The sequence below is a fragment of the Lytechinus variegatus genome, chromosome 14, assembly GCF_018143015.1.
Source record: "Lytechinus variegatus isolate NC3 chromosome 14, Lvar_3.0, whole genome shotgun sequence".
Classification (NCBI taxonomy): domain Eukaryota; kingdom Metazoa; phylum Echinodermata; class Echinoidea; order Temnopleuroida; family Toxopneustidae; genus Lytechinus; species Lytechinus variegatus.
In genome coordinates, this window is record NC_054753.1 from 30,365,607 (window position 1) to 30,380,358 (window position 14,752).

Sequence of the window (14,752 nt, forward strand, 5' to 3'; positions counted from 1 at the left end):
TTTAATTTTCCTTCATAAGTAACTGAGAAAAGAAGATTTTTTTGTCAACCCAAGCAAGAAAATTTGAATTATTAATTGGGAAAACTTGTGATTATTCAAATCGTTTTATTATGTGAAACAAATAATGTTATGTACCTTTAAAAGACATGAATCTATTTTTCAAGGGGTCATTAATTCCTTGACCAAGTTTAATTGCTTGACAGGAAACGCAGGAAGGGATTCATGTTACAATGGTGTATTGAGTCAATTTTGAGGGAGTTAGATATGGCAGATCGGGTAAAATGTATTAAAAAGTTGTGAGTGAGCGAAGTGAGCATGCAAACATTCCCACTTTTTTTATAACAAGATCAAATTTTGTGATAGATTTTGACATAATATTCAGAAAATGATATCATATTTTACTTTCTATCTTTCCTTATTTCCTGTCCACTTTTTTTCTTGGTCATGATTTTTTTTTAAATTGAGGGGGGGAGCGACCCGAGCGCCCGCCCATCTGTGTGGCTTTGTTCAAAAGGCACCATAACCTTTGTATAACATAATGAAAGGATTTGAATAAAAATCCATGCTCTTCCATAATTCGGTTAATAAAAAATAATTTTAGCTTGAAGAAGGAATATTCAAAGCTAACAGAGAGCATATTAAAAAGAAATAACAGAATAATTCAAGCAAATAAATAGATCTGAAAATGAATTTTGACCGCATGATTTGAAAATTATGGCAAAGATAATGAAAAGGTTAAGAGAAAGTCTGCTAATTAGCAAGAAGTCCGAACATCATATTACTCATATTCTGCAATTCTGGCACAAGCCTCTTTTTGAACCCCCAACAAAAACGTCCCGTGTTTGCTCAAGCATGAACGGAACTAATTTTTTTTGATAGCATTTGAAAGACAAGACCTTAGACATGTTAGAGCACCCATTAACACCAAAATATAGACATAATTATTTGAAACCAAAATTTTATAGACTTTTCAAATCTGTCCCGTTTTTTTTGATACGCACTGTATTTCGCGAGCCATATCTCCATTTATATTGATTGGTTTTCTCTGAGCTTTGAGTATAATGTAACTGAGATTCTAAGCTATCGCTTAGTTGTCTTTATTTTCCGATCGGATGCCAGCGTTATGTCTTAATTTCACTTGCAAAATTGGATTAGAGATCCTCTTAATTTGCTTATGTGTAAAGAGTCCTTGGCAATTTATGTCAACGTGGTCAGTATTTGATCTTACCCAGCACACTCACCTTTGACCTGTGACTCACTATATATAAAGTCTCTGATTTGGTACTAGCTCTCTCTCTACCTCTCTCTCTCCCTCTCTGCCCTATCTCTTTGTTTTTTTTACATCATCACAAGACTTTCTGACACACTTATCAAAGATTTCTTCTCTAGGAGGCACATGTTTTGAGAACGTCTTTAAATTACTACTTCTGTGGGCTGGTATCATCTCACCTGAAGCAAACTTCATACATTGTGTCTTCTACGTCATCTCATATTCAAGTCCGTACTACCCCTTTTCTCTGTCATTTCACCGAGAGAAAAATCCAAGATAGCGTTTGTGCTAGCCAAATTAGGTTTGTAATAATATCTGTGCGTTTTTGCGTATATTGGGATCATACAATAATTAAAACACTTGATATATTGGATGATTGTCTATCGGTAAGTTGAGATTATTACCTTGGCTTATTACCATTTCATCATAATTATAACCAACCCCGCTTCACCTCATTTCCTGAATTGCAAGAGCTATCAACATATTTTGGTTTTCATCATGATTATCATATTGATCTGAATTAATATGGTGGTCATATTCATGATCAAGAGAATCAGAGACAGATCACCTAATTCGTCCTCATGACGAATTAAAATTCTAGTTAAAAATGTTTTCATGCACCTTAACATCAACATTAACGTGGAATCAAACACACCTCTGCACAAGCAAACACATATCGAACAAACATGCATGGGTATTTCAAACAACGACACAAACCATGTTATCTCACAGAACCATCACTACGGAAGCAGGGGCTTGGTTTGAATGGATTTTCATCTCTACTGACACAGACAAAATAATCATGTTCTGTATTGACCCTTCATGACTATTTCTGCTCGTTTTGCAGCTTTTCAATTCAGACCTCATCTTTCCGTGATGGCATGATCATAACAATCATGGTATCATCTTACAAAGAGTTAAATGATCTTTTGAATAATATCAAACATGCATTGTGCTAAATTGGGAGTTGGGAGAAATGATTGGTCACTCAGATTTCCAAACCCTTTTTTGCTCGTTTTCAATTCAGACCTCATCCAACACATTTGAATCCTGTTCTTTCCGTGATGACATAACAAGCATGGTATCATTTTAAAGAAAATAAAATTATCTTTCGAATGAGGTAAAATATGCATTGTTTAAAATTGGGAGTAGGAAGAAATTAATGGCCAAACACAGATTTCCAAATTTTTTTGAGAGGTTTATTAGGGCCTTTAACACAAAGCTTAGCAATGATTGTAGATCAGTTTTCTAATTTTGATTCTATTGACTATAATGTAAAATCAATCTTATAAATCAAGTGTATGATTAATCGTCAGCTTTTGTGTTAGGGGACCCTATACGTTCCGTCCCTGAGGTTTGCGAAAGGTGGCAATTATAATTTTTTTGCTGAAGGAAGTTACGCCATGGCTGGGATTCGAACCCACGACCCTCTGTTTCAAAGTCCGGAGACTAATCCACTGGGCCATAACGCTCCACAATAGCCAAGTCGACTTAAAAAAGAATTATCATGTCGTCATGGCAACATATGGACCTAATAAGACACTATCGGCATGACACTATCTAGATGGTGACTTAAAAAGATACCTTATGTCCCCATCACGACGGCGACGTGTCTACATATACGCCACCATGTAGGCTTACAAATTTAATAAGTCGACATATTAGTAATGCTGTTTCTTGGCAAGATGCAATATATTGACATTTCATGTGGTAGATGGTACTTTAAATTTACCTATTCCTAAACATTTCCCTTCGTTTCAAGCGGATGATATTGATGTAGCCGGTCAGACTTTAACAAAAAAAGGAAAAGGAAACCCAAATGTATCTGTTAAGACTGTGGGTACATTTTTCCCCCTTTTCATGAAGACCGTCTCCTATTTCGAATACATTCATAATATCGTTTGTAACATGCATCATCATAACGATTCATGATATTGGGTAAAAATAACAAAAATATTACAATATATATATATACTTCTGATTAATTTACTTTTACATTAACAAACGAAATCATTCTAAAAATGAAAAATGTGGAAATAACGTTTCAATTTCAATTTCAATTCAAAGTGAATAGTACAGCGTAACTTAAAAGGGGGGAAACAGTGATTTTCGGCTGTCGCGCAACTGCATTTATCCCAACTTTGCATAAACATTGAGTCCCTGTACAGATCGAGCAAGAACTTTGGTCTCTGTGTTTGGTGACTGGAGCCAACGGAGTTTAGCGGAACAGCAAAAAAAAAAGAAAAAAAAAGTGAAGCTTTTGGTCTAACTGTGTGCCTATAAGATAATTTGTGCGGTTTTTCCATTCTTGTTTCTAAGCTCGGATGTTTCTCTTACGTTTGGGCGATCCATTTACACCCTACATATTTTACGACCGAGAAGGAGAACAAATGCGGAAAAAACAAGGAAAAACGGGTGACATATTACATTGTTTATTAATATCATATCAAAACTATCACAAAATTAGATTTTGTATAAAAAGGGTCATTAAAAATCTTTACTCGCTCGCTTCACTCCCTCCCAACTTTTTTCATCAAGTTTGCATCATACGCTGTGTCTGCCCTTCCCATTTTTACGCCACTGTTGGAAAACTTTGGGGGAGGGGATGAAAGAACCCTTGCCGTATCCACCTTTATAATATTTTACACCGAAACAGAGCAGTAAGCCAGGCAGGAAAATAATATTAATAATGAAAAAAAAACAATATTAAATTACTGCTATTTTTAATAGAATTGAATAGATCGAATTTCATTACCAAATCTCCATGCCATTAGCTTTAAATATACAGTATAATATAATAATAAATTATTTGAAAGCTTAGTCCCAATTATCGGTCCACACCAGCTCTTGTGAGTTAGCAAAGAAAGCAGAGATAAGCTAATAATCAAACCGAAATTGGTCTTGCATGCTTAAACGCAAGATTGGTGTTAGCCTAATGCCAAACCGGTTTTGTTTCAACACCTCTTCGATGTGGACCGATATAGATACTAAGCCAGCTGGTGTTAAATTAACACCGGCGTTTTTCAGTGTATCATGAATTATACGGGCGTACAGATGAGGAGTGGCTTGGGGCCATGGGTTAATTTCAAATTCGTCTAATTGCCTGCTCGTCTACTATCATTTGGTTAACCATCAGTTCGTCCACTCACCACTTAAAATAGAATATAGAATAGTAATGGTTTATTGACAATACATGATTGGCAGCCAGTGGCCGAAATATACATGTTTACAAAAAAGAAGATCATACAAAGATATTTTTCAAAGAATGGATACATTATTTTGAAATGCATTTAATAAAAAAAATTGAATTACACAAAGGTTTTCATTATGACGGATCTAATTACACAATGGAGTTCTAAGTGTAAGTGAAATTATAAATCACATTGAATCAAATATTGCATTAATAAAAAGAAGAATGCATAATAAAATCAACTGGTAAAACGAACGAAAATAAGATTCAGGAGGTCAACAAAAGTTTAATCATAGATCATATATTAGATGATTCATTACTGATTAATGAGTTAACAACATAAATGTGTAATAATCTCATTAATGTTGCATTGAATCAAATAAATAAAAATAAATTAATAGAATGACAGATTCAAAGGAAATGCATAATATGGTCTACATGTACTTTCACTTAGTCTTATGCCTTTTCGTCTAAAAACCAGTTGGTCCAATGGCCAAATGGTCCATATAGCATTTGGTCTCATTAAACTAAAGTGGTAAATGGTACTTGGACCAAATGATTTTTATATATATTTAACTGACCTGGATTGATGTGAAAGGGTATTGAAAGGAAGGCCTGTGGGCAATGTTAATTCAGTTAACCTTTTCAAAACCCAGGCAGCCCATTCATCTCTTTTCCAGGTCCTTTGTACTATGTCACCTATGTCCTATTGTTTATGTGATTTGTATTGTATTATAATTTATGTATTTCTAATTGCCGAATAAAATAATAATAATAATAATTGTTACGACCAAAAAATAGAAAAGGAAAAGTGATGAAATAATTATCATTTTTTATATATAATGTCAAAAATCTAGCACAACATCATATATTTGTATAAATAACATGAATAAGGTCAAAAATTTTGCCCGCTCACAACTTTTTAGAATTATCAGTTGCCCCCTCTTTACGCCAATGATAGATTGAACGATTATTCAAACATCTTCCGTTAAAAAAATGACGAAGTTTATTCTACCCCCCCCCCCCCTTAACCCTCTGGTAAATACTAAATCTAAATGCCACAACAGATTGCAGTGGCTTTCTAGATCGAGATCAAACGAATTATCAAATTTTGCTGAAAACCGAGAAGTCAGTCTCGACGTATAATATAGGCCTACATGACTTGTAGAAAAGTCGAATTGAAAATCTTTTGACTGTAGTTCTTTAATGTTAAAAATCATTATTGGGTTAATTCATGTACTTTTGGTCGAATGCTCCGCTAATGATCAAATGGTAGTTATGTGCATTTGAAGATATGGGATTCGAGAGGCCTTCTTATTGAATGAAGGCATAAAATCGTTTTTATATACTAATACATCAGCCTGATTTAAAAGGGAAGTTCACCTTCAAAAAGTTGATTGTACAAATAGCATAAAGCATAAAAATATTGCCGAACGATTTTGAAAAATCTCTCAAAGAATGAAACAGTTATTAGAATTTTAATAATTGTTATTTGTGACGTCATATGGGAGCAGCTTTCCTACATGGTAAGACATCAATGAAATGTCATTTTCTAAAAAAAAAATAAGATAGTTTTTACTGTACCTTTAGCATATCCGCAACGGATAAATTATTTAACACTCTTTCCTAAAAAGAAGACAAAAGTAAGTCATTAGAAACCTTTTTACATTGACATTTGTGCACATTTTATTTTCCTCAAACCGTCACCATTTAACAAAAAATACATTAATCATTTTACAAAAAAAAAAAAATTCTTCGGGGTGAACTTCCCCTTTAAGAATGAACATTCGAAGTGAAAATCATTTGACTGTGATTTCTAGATGTTAAAAATCAATACTAGGTTAATTTAAGTACTTTGGATTGAATGCTTTGCTAATGCTCAAATTATATTTGTGTCCATTAAAAGATATGGCATTCGAGAGGTCTTCTTATTGAGTGAATGCATGAACTCGTTTTTATATTTTTATTCTTATAGGGCCTACATCAGCAATAGGCCTACAACGCTAATTGCATTCGAGGGAACAGTATGAGGGGATGAATAAAGAAGAAGAAGACGATGTTGGTGGATGTGGGGGAGGGGAAGAGGAAAGAATGAAAAGAGAGAAGAGCAATTAACAAAAGAAGAGAAAAAATAAAAATGGGACGAAGGAATCGTGAAATAAGAAGATTATTGGATGACAAACAGAGAGATATTTGTAGGCCTATAAATATGGAGAAGAAATTACTGGTAAAAAAGTTTATGTAGAAAAAAGAGACAACCAACAAAAAAAAACATGCGTGGACAAGAACAATACAAAACTCAAAATGGAAAAAAAAATAAACCTTCAAAATCTGCTATTAGATTATACTTAGTATCATCCTATGGGGAATGCCTTACCACAGCCATGGCCACTCATCATTTTTGTTTACAAAATAATTCAGTAAATTGACATTGTTGTTAAAATTTTCGAGCTAAGAAGATTATAATTAAGAGGATGACCTACTTTGACATGCTGATCGGGATTCAATATCACTCCTTGAGCAAAATATTTGGACTGATAATGATGACTATAGTTAAAGAAGAAGATGATGATGAGTGGAAGAGAATAGATCGAATGTAAAAAGTGGAGCACGGTCAAATATACTCACGAAGACACAATATAGACTCGATCACAAAGGCTTGCGTCGCAGCAGTATTAATCATGCGATAAAAAAAGTGGCATGGAAGTCGACATATTGCACTAAAAATATATCTCAGAGCAGATATAAAGAACAAATGGACATATTTATGAACCTTTTGAAAAGAGAACTTTTCGTCATGGTCATACCAAACGGTCTCTACGAGACTAGCACATACACAATTTGCTGTTCCGATTCAGCGAGAGGGCAGCCAGTACACATTAATATAGGCTACATATTCCTACCCCTTATAACTCTAGTTAAGACTAGGGGCGGGGGGAGTTTAGTGAGGAATACTTCCCAATCTAGAAAAAAAATCATAATAATGATGCTTTTAGGTTAGATGCATTTCATCCGTCACAATGAATAATGGAAATTTCTTCTATTTCTTCATCTCTTTCAACGATCAAACTATACCCATATTCATAATTAATACTCTCCCTGTTTAGAATGTGCCCCATCCTTATATCTGATTGCTTACGTCTGCCTGCCCAGTGGCGTAGCTAGGATTTTATTCCGGGGGGGGGGCATTGGTGGGTCCTTGCTTTTTCAGGGGGGGGGGCCACCGTTCATTTTTTCAGGTGTGTGTGTATGTGACACATGGGCGGATCCGACTTTCGCCAATAGTGGACGGGGCCCGAATTACCTTCACCAATATTTTCCCCGATCAGCCACGTCTTAGATTTATTCTTAAAAAACTACATATAACATGAAATAATCTCATAAGCCTTATGAAAAGCGCGAGCGACTTTTTTTTTTACTTTCATGTATTTTGTCCTGAAAATTGAATATTCTGGGCATTGCTATGTGTGATCCTGAATAAGATTTGTATGTAACTAGATGGTTACTGCGAACGCCAAGCACGAGCAGAAATTTGTATTAATTGTTCCAGCATTATAGAGAAGGGACCTGTTAAGGACTGTTTACGGTTACCAACGAAAACGTTATATATTTCAATAATGCGAGCGCGAGCAAATTTTTTTAACATTCCGACCTTAAAAAATTGTCGTTCTAAGCACTTTTTGTATTAATAATGGGATAGGTATGTAACTAAACAATTGATGCGAGAGAGAGAAAAAAAATGAGATTTTAGGCCTAAAAGAACACTCTATTCATATTTTGTGAATCATAAATAGGATGTACTTAATTGGGTATCATTAATAATGCGATCGTGAAGCGTGAGCAGACAATTATTGATATTCTGATGTGGAACTGGATAATTCAAGTACATCATAAATAAAGACCATGCAGGCTTCCTAGAACCTGGGCATTCTATATACATTTGTTTAACATGTTTAATGTGCATGAAAACGCAGCGTGAGCCTATGCTGATATGTAGACCATAAAACAGACATTTTACAGAGCACTCAAATTTGTAAATGAAAAAAAATAATGAAAGCTCGATGTCCGAGCTAAAATATATTTTGCATATTGACTTTGAAACTTGCTTTATATCAGCCTATACTGAGCAAGATACGAATCTCATCGAACAGGCAATTCTGGCGCTAAGCGCGAGCAAAAACTGTACATAGTAACATGAAAGATTGTTTTTTTTGGAAATCTTCCCCTCACATTATTTCATTCACTCGTCTTCCTCCTCTTATTTTCCTCTTCTTTTTTTTCTTCTGTCTTTCTTCTTCTTTTCCTTTTTTTTCTTTCTTCTTTCTCCCATTTTTTTTGCTCTGCCAACTTTTTTTCTGGGGGGGGGGCACCTGGTGGAGGAGGTACACCAAATCTCAGGCGGGGCACGTGCCCCCCCCCCCCCCCGTGGCCTGCCAAGTGGAACAGAGAGCAAATCAAACGAATATGACTATAGGGGCCTACCATTCCCAAAACATCATTCCAATTCACTGTGAGGAGTCTTCTTTTATTCTTGTCAGTTTTATCTTTCTTTTTGGTCGTCTATATTCTTCTTGACTTTATCATTGTTATCCTTGTCTTAATTTTTCTACTTCGAAAAGAATATTACATTTTATGTTTTATTATCGTGACACAAAAGAAGGATATTATTTTGTTTATATCATACAAGCATAAAGCAGTGATTGTGTTTTTCCAAAGAATTGTTGGTGTTGTATTCAGACATTTCATGGCAACCATTAATGGTAATTCATTAGCTATCTTTCTGTAATGCATTCTTCACCACCTCTATTGTGTTTGTGCACATGCCTAGCCTGATCAGTTCTGAATGTAGAGATTCCAATCCTAGGCTGTGCCTGCTTGATTTTGATATCCAGATATTCTGAGAGTCTGCCATTAAACTTCTCTGCAACTGGACCTATTTAGTTTCTCTGCCTTTACTTTCAGTTACTGTACATATATTAGTTCAAGAACCCACGATACAACATCAATTCTGGCGACGAGGATGTCTTTTCATTAATTTCAAATGACTCTATAGTTTCTGATATTGTTCCTGATTTTACTCATTAATATGACTTCAATACCTCCACCTTCATTTTTTCTGCAAAACCCTGGAAAACCGACGACTCCATGGAATTTATGGTTCCAGCAATTCGAGAATTATCTCCTAGCCTCAGGAGGCAGCGAATTTCTGCCGGATAGGAAGAAAGCGCTTCTGTTACACTGTCTGGGAGCTGAAGGACAGCGAATCTTTTACTCACTGGACATCTCCTCACCATCAGAGCCACGCCCAGCTCATGGGGCTCAAGTTACCAATGTATACCAGGAGGCATTGGCAGCCATAGAAGCGTACTTTGTTCCGCGAATCAATGTAGTCGCTGAGAGATATAGATTCAGACGACGTAAACAGAGGCCAGATGAGACAGTTGCTGAATATGTAGCAGCCTTGCAAGAACTTGTAAAACATTGTGCTTTTGCAAACTTGAAGGACGAGATGCTGCGAGACCAGGTAGTAGAAGGCTGTCACAATCCCCGTATTCGTGAGAGGTTACTATTAGAATCGGACTTGAACCTTCAGAAAGTTCTTGATTTCAGTAGATGCATCGAAGATGCACAGCGAGACTCCAAAGCAATTGCCAAGGGACATGAAAGTGACAGTGAGAAGGTGTATGAACTACACAGAAAGAAAATGAAGGAAGGTAGAGTGAAGGGAAGAGAAAGGAAGAAAACAGAGCAGAAAACACAGAAAAACAGTTGCAGAAATTGTGGAAGTCCATCTCATGCAGCATTCGACGAGAGATGTAAGGCAAGAGAGAGCAAATGCTACAGCTGCGGAAAGACTGGACATTGGGCTAAGGTTTGCCGGAAAAGCAGAAAAGTCCGCAAAGTGCAAAGTGGAGCTGATGAACTTGAAACGCCCAAGGTATTAACCGTGAACACACACCCTACAAAGCCAATAAGGTGTGAAGTTGAGCTCGCTGGCAAAGCCAAGGTTCACATGACTATTGATACAGGCTCTAGTGTGTCAATAATTCCGCTCAGCATCTACAAGAAACACTTTCTAATCGATGCTCTCAAGCCACCATACGTCAACATTTCAGACTACTCTGAAGGAAACATTCCAGTAGTTGGAATATTTGAGACACAGGTAAAGGTTGGAGCCAAGTCAATGATCGCCAAGATTTTCGTCGTACACAGAGGTTCAGCATTACTGGGCTTGGACATCTTCGACGAGTTGAAGCTTAAGATTGAAGGCAGCAAGCTCTGCGTCGAGACGGTCAGAAGTGATTCTCCGACATCAACGTCAGAGTCCACATCGTCTACATCAAGCGACATTCCACCGGGGTTCCCTACTTTGTTTGCACCAGGTCTGGGATGTGCACGCAACTTCAAACATCGCGTCAAAGTCAAAGCTAATCATCCGCCCGTTCAACAGAGGTTACGCAGGTTACCTTTATCTGTGAAGGATCAGGTTTCACAAGAATTGAAGCGGTTGGAGAAGGAAGGCGTGATAGAGAAAATAGATTCAAGTGAATGGATCTCTCCCATTGTAGTTGCCGCTAAAAAGTCAGGAAGCATCAGGCTTTGTGTTGATTTACGTGAAGTAAATAAAGCCATTGTTATTGATAGTTATCCGTTACCTGATATCGGTGAGCTATTTTCTGAGCTGGAAGGATCTACAGTGTTTTCCAAGATGGATCTAGCGTCAGCGTATCATCAACTCGAATTGGATGAGGAAAGTCGCGATCTTACTGCGTTCATCAGACATGATGGATTATATCGCTTCAAGAGAGTTTGTTTCGGATTAGCGTCAGCGCCATCCACATTTCAGAAGCTCATGAGTAGTATCCTCGCAGGACTACCAGGAGTTCAATGCTACCTAGATGACATCATCGTGTATGGTAAGGACAGATCAGAACATGACAAACACTTGAACAATGTACTGAAGAAGTTGCAAGACGCAGGATTGCGTTTGAACCCTAGTAAATGTCAGTTTTACTTGTCAGAACTCAGTTACTTAGGGCATTGTGTGAGTAGTAAGGGTCTAGCACCTGATGATAGTCATGTCAAAGCTATTCTAGAGGCACCAGCGCCTACGGATGTTAGTAAGCTTAGGTCAGTGTTAGGAATGACAAACTACTACACTAAGTTTGTACCAAACTATGCCACTGTTGTAGAACCAATGAGACGTCTTTTGTGTAAAGATGTACCTTTTGAGTGGGGGGCCGAGCAACAAGAGGCCTATGACAAAGTCAAAAGTACAATTGCAAAGAGAATTGTTCTTGGGTTATTCAATCCGAATTTACATACTGTAGTTACCACTGATGCATCCGATTGTGGATTAGGGGCTGTACTTTCCCAAGTCAAAGAGGGACACGAGATTCCGATAGCATTCGCTTCCAGGTCCTTGTCACCCGCTGAGAGGAAATACTCAATAGGTGAAAAAGAAGCGTTAGCTGGTGTTTGGGCTTGTAACAAATGGTATACTTACCTTTGGGGTAGACACTTTGTACTTAGAACAGATCAGAAAGCACTGGTTACCATGTTGAGTACTAGAGGTACAGGTAGACAAACCATGCGTATAGCACGCTGGTCTGCTCAGTTGTTACAATTTGATTACACTGTAGAGTACAAAGCAGGTCGAGAAAACTATGTTGCAGACGCTTTGTCACGCTTACCGTTAGGTGATGAAGAATGGTCAGATGTAGTAGATGAAGAAGAGTATGTTCTAAATCAAGTAAGAGTAGATTCACCTGTCACTGTCAAAGAGTTACAAGATGCAACAAATAATGATGAAGTTTTGGTACAGGTCATAAAGTATATTGAGGAAGGATGGTCTGGTAACCATAAATCCTTTCCTCCTGAGATCAAACCATATCTCATCTTGAGAGATGAATTGTCTATAGTAGATGACATTGTGATGAGAGGGAATAGAATTGTAATTCCAACGTCACTTCAGGCCAAGTTTGTAGATTTTGCTCATTCAGCACATCAGGGCATTGTGAGAACCAAACAAAGGTTGAGAGAAACATACTGGTTCCCACATATTGACAAAATCGTGGAAGAAACAATCAAAAGATGTGTCACTTGTCAAGAAAATGACAAATCACATCGCACACACAGTGCACCAATGCAATCGGTAGAATTTCCTAATTCACCATGGGAAAAGATTTCAATTGACATTACTGGTCCTTTTGAGAATGCACCTCATGACCAAAGATATGCAATTGTAGTAGTTGACTACCATAGCAAGTGGCCTGAAGTAGCGTTTTGTAGCAATGTAACAAGCAGATCTGTAATACAGGTTCTCAAAACATTGTTCACTAGAGAGGGAATTCCAACCCATTTAGTATCAGACAATGGACCGCAGTTTGTGTCACATGAGTTTGAAGAGTTCTTAGAAGAATATGGTATCACTCATGTAAGATCATCGTTGTACTACCCTCGTGCAAACGGCGAGGTAGAACGGTTCAATAGGGTTTTGAAGTCTAGCATTCAAAATGCTATGATCGAAGGAAAAAGGTCTTTCAAAGAGACTACGTTAGATCTTTTGTTGGCATATAGATCTACACCTCATCAAGTAACAGGTCTGTCTCCATCAGAGTTATTACATGGTAGGAAGATGAGAACCAAGTTAGATGTAAAGGGCAGAATGCCAGTTAAGACTGAAAGAAAGAAGAATGAAGTCAAACAAAGGGTAAAACAAAAACAAAGAAAGTCTGAAGAGTACACAGATGCTAAAAGAAAAGCTAGAGTGTCAGAATTCCAAGTAGGAAGTTTTGTTAGAGTTAGGAAGCAAAGGCATGTAAAGAAAGGTACTCCAAAGTTTGGGGAGAAGAGAAAAATCATAAAACAGAAAGGAAAAGCAACATTTGAATTGGATGATCATACAATTTGGAACGCTTTTCATTTGTCCCCATGTACAACAGAAAATCACACTTCTGTTGCTGAAAGAGAAGAGAGTCAGGTCACAGAAGGAGACCCTGAAGATAGACAGATTAAGGAAAGGGGTCTAGAAGAGAGAAGGAGAAGTAGTAGAGTAAGGAAGGAACCAAAATACCTTCAGGATTATGTGAGGTATTAAATAATAAATCTTGGAAAGATTTGATACCATCTTTTTGGTATATTGCTTAAGTTGATGTGAGAAATCAAATCTTGAATAAGTTTTACAATTTTTTGCGAATCAAAGTAAAACTCTATAAAAACAAAAGTGAAGTTTATTGTCGAAAGATTTGATAATGTTATGCTCAATTTATAGTAAAAATGAATGTCAAGATGTACATGTATGTCACAAATTCACATTTAAACTTTTCCTTTGACAATGATCTCTTCACTAAGCCAATAATTGATTGAAACTCATTTGTTTTTACTTTGATCAATGTTTGTAAACAAACCAAAGTGTAATGACCTACATGTAGTAGTAGTTTCAAAATTTCAACAAGGAGGAGAATGTTGTATTCAGACATTTCATGGCAACCATTAATGGTAATTCATTAGCTATCTTTCTGTAATGCATTCTTCACCACCTCTATTGTGTTTGTGCACATGCCTAGCCTGATCAGTTCTGAATGTAGAGATTCCAATCCTAGGCTGTGCCTGCTTGATTTTGATATCCAGATATTCTGAGAGTCTGCCATTAAACTTCTCTGCAACTGGACCTATTTAGTTTCTCTGCCTTTACTTTCAGTTACTGTACATATATTAGTTCAAGAACCCACGATACAACAGTTGGTTATTCCGCCCTTTCTTGAACTTCATGACATCATCCCGATCTCTAGAGAAGCATCACCCCCCCCCCCCCCTCTGAAAGTAGAAACACTATTGGCCCAGCCAAGATCCACTCATAAGGCCCCTCCAAATAATGCGAACTTAGAGCTTTAAATGTTGGGTTTACTATGTATCCGCTACAACATAGCTAATCTGTTATCAATTCTTGCTTTCTCAATTTTTGTTGATATTGTCACGGAATGGGTTTTATTTCGTGTGTAGTAAATTATTTTTGGTTGACTTATAATGTTTCTATCGTAACTGGTGATATTTCATGCCTGTTTCTACACTAATCAGGAACACTTCCATTTTTTTTGGGGGGGGGAGTGGGGCAAAATACCGAAGGGGGCATAATATTTTTGACAGCGTGAGATACCTAAGCGATAGAGCGGGAGAGGGTGTGGGGACCCCCCACGGTAAGGACTGTAAAAATTGAGGATAAAAAGAGCATATTTAATTTCTTGAGAATTAAACATAGAATTCACTACGAAAAAATACACTCATAATTT

At 36.9% G+C, this 14,752-nt stretch overlaps 1 protein-coding gene across 1 annotated transcript; it reads left to right on the forward strand.

Moving 5' to 3' along the window:
* The first annotated feature begins 9,546 nt into the window (after positions 1-9,546).
* Positions 9,547-13,560, forward strand: LOC121427304 (uncharacterized protein K02A2.6-like). Its single transcript, XM_041623641.1, has one exon. It carries the CDS (start codon positions 9,547-9,549, stop codon positions 13,558-13,560), a length of 4,014 nt encoding a protein of 1,337 aa, XP_041479575.1.
* The last annotated feature ends 1,192 nt before the right edge of the window (positions 13,561-14,752 follow it).